Source organism: Saccostrea echinata, unplaced genomic scaffold (genome assembly GCF_033153115.1).
Source record: "Saccostrea echinata isolate AGI-Se365-2 ecotype Australia unplaced genomic scaffold, CSIRO_AGI_Sech_v1 ptg000022l, whole genome shotgun sequence".
NCBI lineage: Eukaryota > Metazoa > Mollusca > Bivalvia > Ostreida > Ostreidae > Saccostrea > Saccostrea echinata.
In genome coordinates this window covers 5,530,570-5,546,843 of record NW_026889771.1, presented here as the reverse complement: position 1 = coordinate 5,546,843, position 16,274 = coordinate 5,530,570, and the positions used below count along the sequence as shown (strand labels likewise).

At 31.1% G+C, this 16,274-nt stretch overlaps 2 protein-coding genes across 2 annotated transcripts in view; one reads left to right on the top strand and one right to left on the bottom strand.

Moving 5' to 3' along the window:
- Window positions 1-16,274, top strand: part of LOC133190280 (translation initiation factor eIF-2B subunit beta-like) — a 234,850-nt gene that overhangs the window by 47,420 nt on the left and 171,156 nt on the right. The window lies entirely within an intron of this gene.
- Window positions 7,176-15,172, bottom strand: LOC133190818 (ubiquitin carboxyl-terminal hydrolase 14-like). Its single transcript, XM_061326503.1, has 18 exons — window positions 15,108-15,172; window positions 14,360-14,505; window positions 14,120-14,152; window positions 13,924-14,028; window positions 13,342-13,445; window positions 13,175-13,233; window positions 12,910-13,040; window positions 12,425-12,499; window positions 12,102-12,163; window positions 11,730-11,812; window positions 11,492-11,523; window positions 11,146-11,211; window positions 10,932-11,024; window positions 10,246-10,371; window positions 9,504-9,576; window positions 8,319-8,426; window positions 8,154-8,228; window positions 7,176-7,494 (listed from the first exon to the last, which is right to left on the bottom strand). Exons 1-18 carry the CDS (start codon window positions 15,121-15,123, stop codon window positions 7,421-7,423), a joined length of 1,461 nt encoding a protein of 486 aa, XP_061182487.1. The 5' UTR covers window positions 15,124-15,172; the 3' UTR covers window positions 7,176-7,420.

The window sequence follows — 16,274 nt, the reverse complement described above, 5'->3', positions numbered from 1 at the left end:
TTGTATGCATTTGTTCTTTATAACTTAAAAAATGTTAGGTGAACACTTAGAAGTTTGGTTCAGTGTATATTTTTTGGCGTCAGAGTACATGTAGCAGATGGGGTACCAATATAGCTGAATCTTAATGGGTTGAATTGCATTGTGGGTTACTACGGATACTACAGGAATTTTACGCTTGAAAAAAAAAACAAGGCGATCGAAAAAGCACATAGAACATTTTTTTCCATGCATTTGCATGCTTTTTCGTGCTGTCCATTTTTATTCTATTATTTCCATTCTCACAATTACAAACAATTCATTTGTAACACGTTTAATAAACGTGGAATTCTAGGTTTCTCAAAGTTATACTGTAACTAAGGCGATTTTCGTCTGCATTCTTTTGTTGTACTATCGGTGAATACAATTGTCAGGTGGGCTCCCTGACCAAAACAGATGATCACGGGTATTGTAATATGAAAAAAAAACTTCGTTGTCCATTTAACTGTTTAAATGCATAAGGTATGCTGCTCGTTTTCCTTAACCTTGAAGCGCTAGTGTTCTGGACGTGGCACAGAGTACATTATTCATATGCATTTTTTCTAGTTAACAATGGAGCAACAAATTACAAACGCCCGTGGCATCTTTCATAGTTTCTACTCTTTGTATTTTTTCATATAAACATTTTTTAAATTGTTTTTTTTTTTTTTTTTTTTTTTTTTTTTTTTTTTTTTTTTTTTTTCAATCCATTTGATATCGATCATACAATGAAGCGCATTAAAGAGGTAAAATTCCCGTTTGAATGGAACGTTTTGAGCTTTCTTTACAACGTTGATTGTCATATAATGACACGCCTATTTGTTTAGAAAGTAAAAACAATATAACAAATATATAATATATAATAATATATAACAAAATAATGCGATAAATATAATAGCCAATCAAATTGACAATCTATACATAAACACCAAGTAAACACGTGTTCGACCGATACATGTATTGTGGTAACTCCAATAAATAGGATAAATTCATAATTACATGTATGTATATGTTCGTTGTAATACGCGTTATATACAAAATCGGGGTCTCTAACTCTCTCTTCAAACTTTATAAAATCTCCTTTTCAGTGTAATTCATGTTACTAGTCGCAGAGAGCACCACAGTTAAAAAATCAGCTCCATAGTTCCGCCACAGTCAAAATTTTAGCGCCACAGTAATTAGGGCTAAGTTCTCATCAAAGAACAGTTACTTTCACTGATTTTTTTTTTTTATGAAAGACTGATATGGATTTATGCGAAACATCCTGAGGAAAATTGGAGTGTCGAGTGAAGTTCTTTAATTGCAAGCTAATTAATTTTGCTTTTCAATAAAAATATAACTGTCCTACAATACATTGCATTGTAATGCTTGATATACTGTCTAATTAAAATATACCTGGTCAATTTTTATTATTAGGCAAAACAGTGAAAAAAATATAAACTTTCCTGTTTGACTGATGAGTGAATATTTTGAGACTCAAACAGAGCGCCGATGACTTTGTAGAACAATCAAAGACGCTTTTCAATACTGCTTAGCAGTACTTGTTTAGTGAGATAAGCTCACACAAAGTCCTTTACACGCGACATTACCCGTAACCGTTATTTACTCTGACTTTAACACATGGTCATTTGTGAATGTCTCTCTAACGTCTTATATATAGTATACAAGCCTGCTACTCGTTAGCATTGCTTGAACATTTACATAATATAAAGCAGAAATCAATGATCGTTTTGTCTACGTTGTTCAAAGGGACATAATTTGAGTTATCGAACTTTGAAACAAAACTTACATTATGCAAATTTCCAAATAAACATTCAATCACAAGGACAAATTGTATATAAAAGCTGTCTTTGGAGGGTGGATGGTGGGGAATATTTCTAATACATTGACAAGTAAAATAATTGTGCTTGTTTAAATACAAGTAGAATTGCACCATACTGCACTCTGCTGCAATACAATGCGATACATTGTGATGCCTGCCCAATTGTCCAATCAAAATTAACTTAGTCATTTTTTTTCTTAATTGAATTTAAAAACTGATTGAATACACACACTTTTTTCATTTTATGCTTTGAAAGGAAAAGGTTTCAAAAACAGATTAGAGAGCATTTCTTTTATTCTCATATTCTTAGATATTTGTTTTCTTTGATATGAATCAAAATTAACAATCAGTAATTAAGTCGAAGGACTTTCGCAAAGTTATGTGTTACTGGGTTTTTTTTTATCGAATGACTAGTTTGAGGATGCACAAAAGATCCAGGAAAAATGAACACTCCTTTTTGACTGATGAGTGGATTTTTTTTTGTTTGCAAGAGAATTTATACTGTTTACCATAATAAGAATTTAACTGCATTTTATTGCACTGCACTACAATGCAATGTTAATCAATAAAATGAAGTCTATTTTTGTTTTATGTTATGGTATTGAAAATAAGGTGTAAATTAACATATTTTCCAATATATTTTTATTTTGAAAAAAGTTTTCAAAAACAGACTGAATGGAATATTTTCATTCACATTTTCTTATATGATTGTTCTCTTTCAAACGAATCTAAATTAACAATGCAGTAATAATGTCGAAGGATTTTTCGACAATTTTTTTCACTACTGTTTATTGTTTTATGCAACGCCTAGTTTGAGTATATGAAAGATTGAAAAAGAGAGAAATCTCGTATTTGACTGATTAGTGTAAATTTTGAGAGTGCTGCAGATAAGCACTAGGAAGGATAAACTGGATATATTCTGATAACAGTACTTAGGGCTAAGTTCTCATCAAAGAACGGTTACTTTCGCTGATTTTTTTTTTTATGAAAGACTGATATGGATATATACGAAACATCCTGAGGAAAATTGGAGTGTCGAGTGAAGTTCTTTAATTGCAAGCTAATTAATTTTGCCTTTCAATAAAAATATAACTGTCCTACAATACATTGCATTGTAATGCTTGATATACTGTCTAATTAAAATATACCTGGTCAATTTTTATTATTAGGCAAAACAGTGAAAAAAATATAAACTTTCCTGTTTGACTGATGAGTGAATATTTTGAGACTCAAACAGAGCGCCGATGACTTTGTAGAACAATCAAAGACGCTTTTCAATACTGCTTAGCAGTACTTGTTTAGTGAGATAAGCTCACACAAAGTCCTTTACACGCGACATTACCCGTAACCGTTATTTACTCTGACTTTAACACATGGTCATTTGTGAATGTCTCTCTAACGTCTTATATATAGTATACAAGCCTGCTACTCGTTAGCATTGCTTGAACATTTACATAATATAAAGCAGAAATCAATGATCGTTTTGTTTACGTTGTTCAAAGGGACATGATTTGAGTTATCGAACTTTGAAACAAAACTTACATTATGCAAATTTCCAAATAAACATTCAATCACAAGGACAAATTGTATATAAAAGCTGTCTTTGGAGGGTGGATGGTGGGGAATATTTCTAATACATTGACAAGTAAAATAATTGTGCTTGTTTAAATACAAGTAGAATTGCACCATACTGCACTCGATACATTGTGATGCCTGCCCAATTGTCCAATCAAAATTAACTTAGTCATTTTTTTTTCTTAATTGAATTTAAAAACTGATTGAATACACACACTTTTTTTCATTTTATGCTTTGAAAGGAAAAGGTTTCAAAAACAGATTAGAGAGCATTTCTTTTATTCTCATATTCTTAGATATTTGTTTTCTTTGATATGAATCAAAATTAACAATCAGTAATTAAGTCGAAGGACTTTCGCAAAGTTACGTGTTACTGGGTTGTTTTTTTTTATCGAATGACTAGTTTGAGGATGCACAAAAGATCCAGGAAAAATGAACACTCCTTTTTGACTGATGAGTGGATTTTTTTTTGTTTGCAAGAGAATTTATACTGTTTACCATAATAAGAATTTAACTGCATTTTATTGCACTGCACTACAATGCAATGTTAATCAATAAAATGAAGTCCATTTTTGTTTTATGTTATGGTATTGAAAATAAGGTGTAAATTAACATATTTTCCAATATATTTTTATTTTGAAAAAAGTTTTCAAAAACAGACTGAATGGAATATTTTCATTCACATTTTCTTATATGATTGTTCTCTTTCAAACGAATCTAAATTAACAATGCAGTAATAATGTCGAAGGATTTTTCGACAATTTTTTTCACTACTGTTTATTGTTTTATGCAACGCCTAGTTTGAGTATATGAAAGATTGAAAAAGAGAGAAATCTCGTGTTTGACTGATTAGTGTAAATTTTGAGAGTGCTGCAGATAAGCACTAGGAAGGATAAACTGGATATATTCTGATAACAGTACTTAGGGCTAAGTTCTCATCAAAGAACAGTTACTTTCGCTGATTTTTTTTAATTGAAAGACTGATATGGATATATACGAAACATCCTGAGGAAAATTGGAGTGTCGAGTGAAGTTCTTTAATTGCAAGCTAATTAATTTTGCTTTTCAATAAAAATATAACTGTCCTACAATACATTGCATTGTAATGCTTGATATACTGTCCAATTAAAATATACCTGGTCAATTTTTATTATTAGGCAAAACAGTGAAAAAAATATAAACTTTCCTGTTTGACTGATGAGTGAATATTTTGAGACTCAAACAGAGCGCCGATGACTTTGTAGAACAATCAAAGACGCTTTTCAATACTGCTTAGCAGTACTTGTTTAGTGAGATAAGCTCACACAAAGTCCTTTACACGCGACATTACCCGTAACCGTTATTTACTCTGACTTTAACACATGGTCATTTGTGAATGTCTCTCTAACGTCTTATATATAGTATACAAGCCTGCTACTCGTTAGCATTGCTTGAACATTTACATAATATAAAGCAGAAATCAATGATCGTTTTGTCTACGTTGTTCAAAGGGACATAATTTGAGTTATCGAACTTTGAAACAAAACTTACATTATGCAAATTTCCAAATAAACATTCAATCACAAGGACAAATTGTATATAAAAGCTGTCTTTGGAGGGTGGATGGTGGGGAATATTTCTAATACATTGACAAGTAAAATAATTGTGCTTGTTTAAATACAAGTAGAATTGCACCATACTGCACTCTGCTGCAATACAATGCGATACATTGTGATGCCTGCCCAATTGTCCAATCAAAATTAACTTAGTCATTTTTTTTTTCTTAATTGAATTTAAAAACTGATTGAATACACACACTTTTTTCATTTTATGCTTTGAAAGGAAAAGGTTTCAAAAACAGATTAGAGAGCATTTCTTTTATTCTCATATTCTTAGATATTTGTTTTCTTTGATATGAATCAAAATTAACAATCAGTAATTAAGTCGAAGGACTTTCGCAAAGTTACGTGTTACTGGGGTTTTTTTTTTTTTATCGAATGACTAGTTTGAGGATGCACAAAAGATCCAGGAAAAATGAACACTCCTTTTTGACTGATGAGTGAATTCTTTTTTGTTTGCAAGAGAATTTATACTGTTTACCATAATAAGAATTTAACTGCATTTTATTGCACTGCACTACAATGCAATGTTAATCAATAAAATGAAGTCCATTTTTGTTTTATGTTATGGTATTGAAAATAAGGTGTAAATTAACATATTTTCCAATATATTTTTATTTTGAAAAAAGTTTTCAAAAACAGACTGAATGGAATATTTTCATTCACATTTTCTTATATGATTGTTCTCTTTCAAACGAATCTAAATTAACAATGCAGTAATAATGTCGAAGGATTTTTCAACAATTTTTTTCACTACTGTTTATTGTTTTATGCAACGCCTAGTTTGAGTATATGAAAGATTGAAAAAGAGAGAAATCTCGTGTTTGACTGATTAGTGTAAATTTTGAGAGTGCTGCAGATAAGCACTAGGAAGGATAAACTGGATATATTCTGATAACAGTACTTAGGGCTAAGTTCTCATCAAAGAACAGTTACTTTCACTGATTTTTTTTTTTTTATGAAAGACTGATATGGATTTATGCGAAACATCCTGAGGAAAATTGGAGTGTCGAGTGAAGTTCTTTAATTGCAAGCTAATTAATTTTGCTTTTCAATAAAAATATAACTGTCCTACAATACATTGCATTGTAATGCTTGATATACTGTCTAATTAAAACATACTTGGTCAATTTTTATTATTATGAAAAACAGTGAAAAAAATATAAACTTTCCTGTTTGACTGATGAGTGAATATTTTGAGACTCGAACAGAGCGCTGATGACTTTGTAGAACAATCAAAGACGCTTTTCAATACTGCTTAGCAGTACTAGTTTAGTGAGATAAGCTCACACTAAGTCCTTTACATGCAAAGTTACGTGTTACTGGGTTTTTTTTATCGAATGACTAGTTTGAGTATGTGCAAAAGATTCAAAATTTTTGAATGATGAGTAGATTTTTTTGTTTGCAAGAGAATTTATACTGTTTACCATAATAAGAATTTAACTGCATTTTATTGCACTGCACTACAATGCAATGTCAATTAATAAAATGAAGTCCGTTCTTGTTTTATATTATGGTATTGAAAATAAGGTGTAAATTAACATATTTTCTAATAATATTTTATTTCAAAAAAAGTTTTGGAAAACAGATTTTTCTTGCTGTTTAAATTCAAGTTCTATGTACTATTATTATCGTTATATGAACATTGCTCACTGCCTGCCATTGGTTGCTCGGAGTGTCCTATACTTCATATCCCAGTTTTAAGTCTTGTTATTGTCGACTACTGTTTAATGTACATTTAATTCAAAGTATATCCAAGTAAAGTCAAGAACTACAAGATTATTGTGTGGTATCACAAGTAAAAAGTAGGTGAGTCAAATAAAAGAGCTTTTCAATACCTTTCTAAATCTTTTGCTGAGGCAGCGTCACGCACCCTCAAAAAATCTAAAGAAGGGTCTATGTCTAAATACGCAACCACACAGGAACAAGAAAACCCATCACCAATTGTTCTTCAATGCCAACCCAGGCCTATATGAAAGTCAAGATCTGTACCTCCAACAATTTCACCCAGTTTAACCCAGGATTCTAACCCCAATACATTTAAAAATTAAAAAAAAATCATAATTCCATTTCTTTAGCTGAGTCAAGGAACAAAACTAATGTATTTTTTTTTATAAATCAAATTTTCCACCTTCACATAAACAAGCAATGAATTTGATAACACCTGAATGTATAGATTTAATTGCTAAATATGCTTGATTTTGAACAAATTTTGCAATTGTAGCACTTTTCATTACATTACATGCAATTTAAACATTAGGATCTTTTTAACATAAAAAGAAATAATCTTTCATTATGTTCATCATAGAAGGATAGTTACATGGTTTAGAAATAGAATACTATCTTCCATCCAGTCACAGAACACCTCAATTTTATTTCATACAGTGCACAATATATTGCCTCAGTCAAATCAACTTCCCTCCTCCACAGGGACTTCTAATATCCGTGGTCCATAAAGCAGAACATATGCTGAGTGCCAGTCACCTGAAAACATCCATATATACACATGAAATCAAGCAGCACATGAAATCATGCAACCCAATGTTCAATAAGGCTCAAAAAATTTATCATAAGTTGTTTCTCAGGCACCGTCACATCAGGTAAAAAACTGCCGCATTGATCAATTTTATTGACATTTTGAAAAGGGAAATATCTCAATTTTCTATTTTATCAAGTTGAAAAAGAAAATCGAGTTATTTCCCTTTTTTAATACGGTATTTTTTAAATCAACTTCTAAACAAATGTTTGGAATAACATTATTTAAAGCTGAATACATATTATAATAAATGTAAGAGAACAAAAAAAGTAAGAATCAGTTGATATATCATTTTGTTGAATGACTGAGTCTGACATGAAAAAATGGTATAACACCTGCTTCCAAAAAAAAAAAATGCCTGTCGCATTGAATGTTGAAATTTTTGGCCTGAGAAACTATTAATTAATTTTATTTGGCCTTAAATCCAGTATATTTTTCCAGGAAGCTTTAAGTAAAAAAAAAACTTTGAGATATCCAAGAGTATAAGACAATGAAATGAAAATGCACACAAGAAGTTGATGGGACTTTCAAATCACTTCGACATATCCATAGTATCTGAAATATCAATGTAAGGTCAATCGTAAAATGTGGTGCTTGTTATAATTACCTCCTCCTGATAATTTGAGCACATCCTCAGATGTCATACATGTCACATTGTCATCATCAAACATGAACCATTCATCTGGAAATTTAAACAAAAGATTCATTTTTAACTATAAACATGTGAACAAATTTAAATATTGCTGTAACAACATAACTTTTTTTTACCTACCTCCTTGCCTTTTTACCCAGGCTACATAATGTCCACTGGAACTAGATCTTCCTTTATGTGTGAGTACTGCTTGTAGTTCATAAAATCCACTGTTGTTTGATCCTAAGTCTGAAAATGTTTAAAAAATAATGTTTCTTATATAAATCAAGACAAATCTAGGAAATACATGTATCTTGTTGAAAACATTTTAAGGATCTTCGCCACTTTGTTAACTCATGTAAAATTTTGATTTAATTGAAATGATTTTTCTAAGAGAAATCTCATTTCTAATTTAAATGCACACAATCAATTTCAGCATATCTTGAGAGTCAAAATTTGACAAAAAATGCCTTATTACTTGATAATTTTATAAAGAATATTTAGCCCAAAGAGAGTTATCTCTCTTTATCAGAGCTAGGCATGAATCACCCTCATTTTATTCTTTATCACAGTAGATATTAGAAATATTCATACTTCGTGAAAAATTGACATGACTTCAAGGTGCATAATTCTTTCAAAGAGATACATCTATACAAGTACATGTAATGTAACTCGTACCAGAGTATATTTACATAACAGTTTTGTACTTTGCATGCACTATACCTAAATAGTAGTCGGGGTTTGACACATGGTGCACGAGCCGGAGGCGAGTGCACTAAGTGTCAAACCCTGACTACTATTAAGGCATATTGCATGCAAAGTACAACACTATTGTTATTATTATGCTGATAAATAATTTTATTTACTTTTTCTTAAAGTGTAAGCTATTTGAAACTAAGTTTATATATATTATAATACAGAGTTTTAGATAACAGCGTCTGTGGCTAAATCGGTAGCATGTCAGACTGACAGTCTCGGGGTTGTGAGTTTGATCCCTGGTGTGGGCGCTGTCAAATTTTCTTCAAAAAAGCTAGGCACTATTTCGGCATAGTATGCTTTGTTTGAATCTTTGACAATTATTAAATGACCTTTTGCTCTACATATGTGAAGAAAAAAAATCATATTACAATCCCTGCATTATGAGGGTTTATATGTAATCCCCACTCCTGTAACCCTGACCTCCCTCTTTATTCAAGGTCATCAAATACTATGGCCACATACAGCATTCCCAAGTACAATCTTTTACGCTCCTATATTTCAAACTAAGTTAAACATATGTTTGGAAGAAGTATTGAAATGAAAATACATGAACTTAATTTAACCCACCATCAGGGAACCAGTATGGTTCTTTTTTTGTTGGCTTTTTTGGTTCTTCTGCATTCTTCCCCATGGCTTTGTTCTAAAAGTATAAGAAAGTTGTTCACAAATGTGTTTCTCCCTGAATTTATATACTGAAAGGCTCATGGAAAAAATATGCTTACCTGTTTCGCCTTGTTCTTAACCCAATACAAACTTCATATTGATATGAAATTTTGTAAACTTAAGTCAGTTGTATATAAAATTTTCTGCAATATTTACGTACACCCATTTATGTGTATGTAAATTTAAATTATGGTCTTACCCTGAATGAAAAGTTCTCTGTTTAAAATAAAACTTGAATGAATGTATGCTTCAGGCCCCTGTATACTTACTTGTATCAGTCCCCATTATTTGACAGGCCCCTGTATACACTCCTGTATCAATCCCCGTTATTTGACAGGCCCCTGTATACATACTTGTATTAGTCCCCATTATTTGACAGGCCCCTGTATACACACCTGTATCAATCCCCATTATTTGACAAGCCCCTGTATACATACTTGTATCAGTCCCCATTATTTGACAGGCCCCTGTATACATACTTGTATCAGTCCCCATTATTTGACAGGCCCCTGTATAAATACCTGTATCAGTTCCCATCATTTGACATCCCCCTGTATACATACTTGTATCAGTTCCCATTATTTGACAGGCCCTGTATACATACTTGTATTAGTTCCCATTACTTGACAGGCCCCTGTATACATACTTGTATCATTTCCTCTGCTTTTTTGTCCTCCAACTCTTTGAATTTGTCCCTGGTAGGCTGAAGTTTGGTTTGTAGTTCTGGTGTACAAAGGTCATATACATCCAAACTCATTGTAAATTTTACATCCTAAAATAACATCAGGAATCAACATGTACCACTGTGGTAACTGTATTTCTTATGTGGTTATATGTACACTAAAACTTAATCATTAGATACTACTCTTTATTACATCAGCATTCCTTTAACAGCATTATTTATGCCAGTTGGAAACAAAATGTTATACAGTAGATTCCTAAATATACATGTCCTTGAAGAATCAATTATCGCATAATTTTGTGAGAAGCAACTCTTCCAAAATAAAATAACTCTCTTTTATTTTTACACTGCTAAAATACATGTTAAAAACTCTAGATCAACAGTTCAATCATGAATTCATATTCTCGGGATAAGGCAACTTGCAGTCATTTTGCGATATTAAGTACTCGGGTAAAATAAAGAATCATTCAGTACATACATGTACTGTAAGCAAGTACATGTACATTTTATACTTTAAAGAAGATAATTTTTAATCATAGAAGAATCACAAGTATCTAACACTAACATTTTTTTCTATCAATTTGAATTTGAATGATCTTTTTTTATTATTATTATTTTGTATCCTTTTTTTTTATCTAAGATAACATTACCTTTAAAATTTTAGCATTAACACCTTCTTTCTCCTTGTAGTAGAAGCGTACAAACTGTATTGCTAGGTATCCCGGAAGTCTATTTATTTTACTCTGCAATTACAAATAAGGTCAGTATACATGTATCCTTTATTATGTATCATCCATATAGCTCTTTTTTAACATTTTAAATATTATTTAAGGTAATCAAAATAAGAGAAAAAAAAGAGCTCACAATTTTTTTATATACAGCATCTCTACCCAAAGTTGGAGAATTCTTTGTTATGTGTTCTTCCAAACGCTGTAATTAATAAAAATAGAAAAAAGTAGAAAATACATGTCCATGTATTTCCATTAATTAAACTCAACTTTAAAAAGTAAAAATGTTTCTTGCACATACTCATCCCTAGAATTTATTACATCCTTTGATTGATACATATTAAATTAATTTCATTTCCGACATCTACTTTTGTAAGGAATTTTTCATATGTATATATTTTCTTCTATTCATTGTTATTCGAAAGAAGATGCCTTAATTAAAATAATTATTTTAGTCTAAAACATATTAAACTTGAACTCACATTTCTAAGACCAGTCTGCATGTATTTCACATCTGCAACAATAACAATTTGTCTAATCACTTTTTTTTTTAAATTTCATATTCAGAAGTCCTTGTGCATATTTACATACACATGCATTTAAACACCTAAAACTTTTATAAATGTGAAACTGACAAAGATAAGAACCTTTTTCAATGAAGCAGCTTAGTTGGTAGAATTTCTCTATAGATTTAAATGTGAAACTGAGGAAGATAAGAACCTTTTTCAATGAAGCAGCTTAGTTGGTAGAATTTCTCTATAGACTTTGATTCCGGCTCCTCCTCTGCCTCTTCACATTTCATTCTGGTTAACAGCTAAGGTTTCTTACAGTTTCCAGTATTGCATTTAATATCAGTTACATGTATCTTGAACTATTGTTTTAAATAATTTCATGTAGCATTCCTCTAAACTCTAGACATTTATTCCTGGAAGTAAAATGTGTTACACAAAAGGAATTAACACCAGGATGTTTGGGGTTTTTTTTTTTGCTATCGAAAAAATATTAATGCACACACAATGTAATTAAATGTATTTTGATATTAAACAACACAAGACATTAATTGATTCCTCAGAATCTGTCTTCAAAGGATACGTGGATTGGAATTCTCCACCTAAATACTGGTCAATGAATTTATTACTGGGTTTGGCACCCTTCTGAAATATCAAACAGATTAGCAGTATATAAAAATCGAAATACCATCCAAATACATGCAATATTATTACTTTTCTTGACATTTTTAATCTCTAAATAGTATACCAACAGTACATGTATATGTAGTGAATATAACGTACATGTATCTTAAGGATAAAAGAATTACTTTATTTTATCATTTCTTTTAAACAGAAAGGAGGAATTCATTTTCTTGATGTGTAAAGATAATGTATTTGTCGGTGGTTTATTTTGTGACTTGTCACCTTGATGAGTTCTTCAGGTACATCTACTTTCTGTTGCAGACACCTGACCACTTCTGTCCAGCATTCATTGGCGTCCTGTAGAATTTCAAGGAAAAAAAAGTTCATTAACAGTATGAAATCTTGAGGAGACAATGAATCTGATTCTAAGTATACAAACAAACATACACTTAAACTTTGAAATATTAGTGTCAGAATTAATTCCTTTCATCTTTAAAAAAAGAAACACTCCAGAACATCATGTACATATAATGATATACAGTTGAACTTCGGTATCTTGAACACTGATATCTTGAATACCATGGATATGTCGAAGTGATTTGGAAGTCCCAACTACTTATTCTTTTAGTATTTTACCCTTGATATCTCAGATCCTCGGATATCTCAAAGTTTTTTCTCGATCCCACTGAGTTCAAGATAACGAGGTTTTAAAAAAGATATGTATAGTGCTCAAGAAATAAATACTTCAATATGGAATAATATTTTACCTGTTGAGCAAATCCACCATGTTCACTTTTCTCTGCAAACTGAGGATAGGCCATGTGAAGGACTTGGAGGAATATAATGGGTGGAATGGCAGCACCAGTTTTGTCCATAGAACTGTACAGATCTCGAAGAGCTACATACAGTAACATGGCACAATATCAAATCCTAACAGCACATTTAATTAAGAATAGAATATGCACAGAATTCAAGGATCTAGATTTATTTAAATAAAAAAATCAAAGGGGGAGGGGGGGGGGGGGTTCAAACCTGCTGTAATTGAGTCTGCAGTAGAAATTCCACCAGCCACGGTGAGCCCACCACTATACCTATTGAAAATTATAGTATATTTTTTAAGAAACAGAATCATATTTTACACTGAAAGTTATTTCTTTTCATTCTCAGTGAAGTTAGATAAAATGTGATTTACAGCTTACTTTTTCAAGGCCTCTCTGAGCTCTGGAATAGCTCTCAGACATTGTACTGTGGCATTCATGTAGCAAGTGTTTCCAAGATTTGTTAAACCTGGAGGCATTTCCAACTGGTGAAAAGAAAAATTGATTAAGTACAAACTAATGTTCCCAAATTCACAAGAAACAAAGTTAGTTCCCTGCATATATCAAAGCTCAACATACATGTTTATCAATATGATTATTTATTACAAAATGCTGATTTTAGCAAGTATTAACAAGTTATCAAAATCATCACTGTCAGTATGTTATTACTGATTTTCTGCTTTCCCATAGTTATAGACTATAAGTTCAACAGCATTCCTTCATCTTATATCAATGAAGTATCAACCAAGCAGAATAATTTGTTATATGTCTCAAACTCTATCATTCTTACAGCATGTACAGGTTTTACAATCTTTTTTTTTTCCTTTCTTAATCCCTTGTGCTATATTATTGCATATTACAAATACATGTAGCTATCCCCTTTTCAAAAAACATTTTGAAGTCCTTCCTTCTATTTACTGTCCTGATTTCTTACCCCCTTCCATTTTCTGTCTAGATACTTACTGCTGTAGCTAATTGCTGTTCTGTCATGTCTTCCACAAACATGGTCTTTTCAACAGGTGCTTGTGGTAAGGCATCAGCACTACCCATCATCATTAACATGGCTCCCTATACAGACATTATAAGTTTAAAGAATACCTTTAATAATCCTCTATTTTCTTGTATAGGACTCTTATAAAACCATTACTAATAGACTTACGTCCTTTAATTTGATGTTTCCCCAGTCCTCATCCTGTTTCAAAAAATAAAATTATATTTGATAAAATAAAATCAAATACATTTGAAAAACATTGAACTTAAAAAAAAAAATCAACAGATTAAAGAAATGTATGATTTGTGTGCTAAAAATTATTCATAATGGTCAAAATCATCAACAAAAATTCTCTAATATCATGGGAAGGGTCATGACTTGAGAAACAAAATTCTAAATGTTGACAACCTTCACAGTTGCTCCTTTGATCATGATTTTCTGTCGATCTGGCTGAACTCCTGACAAAGCAAACAGCTGAGCCTTGAACACCATTGGTGGTTCATCTGTGTTGCATTCAACATCACTAAACTTCTCCTTTCCCCACTTAACGTTAACTACAAACAAAGAATGAGTAAAACTGGTACATCAGATGGTAAGATACATCTAAATAGGTCTACTTCTTTATTGTTGGTCACAAGTAGACTAAATTATGCATATACACTGCACGACATGGCTAAACAAAGCATTTTTGTAGCGATTAATATATATAATCAATCACTACATAAACATCTTCCATTGTCATGTTTTTAAGACTGGAAAAGTGTTTTCGTGCAACAAATCAAATATGCATACCTACTCCTATATATTTGATTAGTAATATATGTAATATACACCATCCCATTTTTTTTTTAATTTCTTTCCAATACTATGATTCCGAAGTCCACATCAAAATCATCAAATTCATGAAAATATTTCACAAAAATCCTTGAATAGGTATGACAAGATCTATTGTTTTGAGAGAAAGTAATAAATTCGATGAATATGTCGATACCATGAAATACTGCTATATCATTCTACATGTATTACGATAATCAAGAAAAAAAAACCTACGGGTTATGAATTTTTTCTTTATCTAAATCATACAAAGGTTCAATTGGTTCAATTTAAAATAATTTAATATTCAACACGTGACTGTATCATGAAATGAAATGCAAACCTTTGTAAACCGGCATTATTCTTTTTCAGTTTTAGTTAGTTGTACGGCATGAACAGGAAGTTGTCTAGATGAAAATAAAATACAAAATGTTGTTCCGGAAAGATGTGTGAGAAGAGAAAATAAAATGTCCTTCAAACGCAAATAGCCTGCAGATATTATAGATTTATTTAGAGATTCGCTGAGGGAAACTGTATTTTTGGATTACATGTTAACATTTTGTGGGCGATCATTTATTTATTTATTTATTTATTTATTTATTTATTTATTTATTTATTTATTTATTTATTTATTTATTTATTTATTTAAAAAAAATGAACACGGATGATTGAATATATCGGATCAAGAGACCGTGGTCAATATTTATCAAACTAGACACAGCATGGACCAAGTACTTTTTTATTTCACTTTACAAAAATTACGATAGGGATGTAACTTTTTTAACACTGAGAGATCATTTTACCATATGAACAAAAGTGATGGTTGCTGTACATCTCGAACACCACAAATTTTCAATTTTGTACAAAAGCACCAGGATATACTGATGATTTTGATCTGTTAATTATGCTGTAGTAAAAGGCATGCCGGGCCCCATCCATCATGTCCATGGTTACTTCAAGATAATTATGATGACCCGAAATTAAAGTTTTCACATTTTGGACCGACGATTTAAAAGTAGATCAAAGTGACATATACTTTTGGAATTTTATAGATAGTCCATTGTTAAAATTAACGTGTTTTGCATTTTCTGGGAATAACGAGGCATATATTTAAAAAAGAATGTTTTAGTTGAGGGGCCTCATTTGTGTGACATACTATTAAGTAGGTCACGGTGACCTACTTTTGGAATTTTACAGCCATACATCATTTTGTGTTTAAATATACGTATTCTGCTTTTAAAAAAGACGAGATTTTCAAACTAAAAAAAAAGTTATTTTAAGTATTGTCAATTGATGCATGGTATAAATGTTTGTTGAACCAGAAGTTGGTCATGACTGCCTTATATTTTGATTCAGTGGCTTTCATTGTATATTATTACTAGTCTTGGTTAGTTGTTGAACAGTGGCCCTTTTCACAAAACTTCTTACGACTAAGATATAAAAATTTGACTACTCTGTAATTTTTTGTTTAATACATACATGTATATTGATTTTTTTCTTAAATATTTTT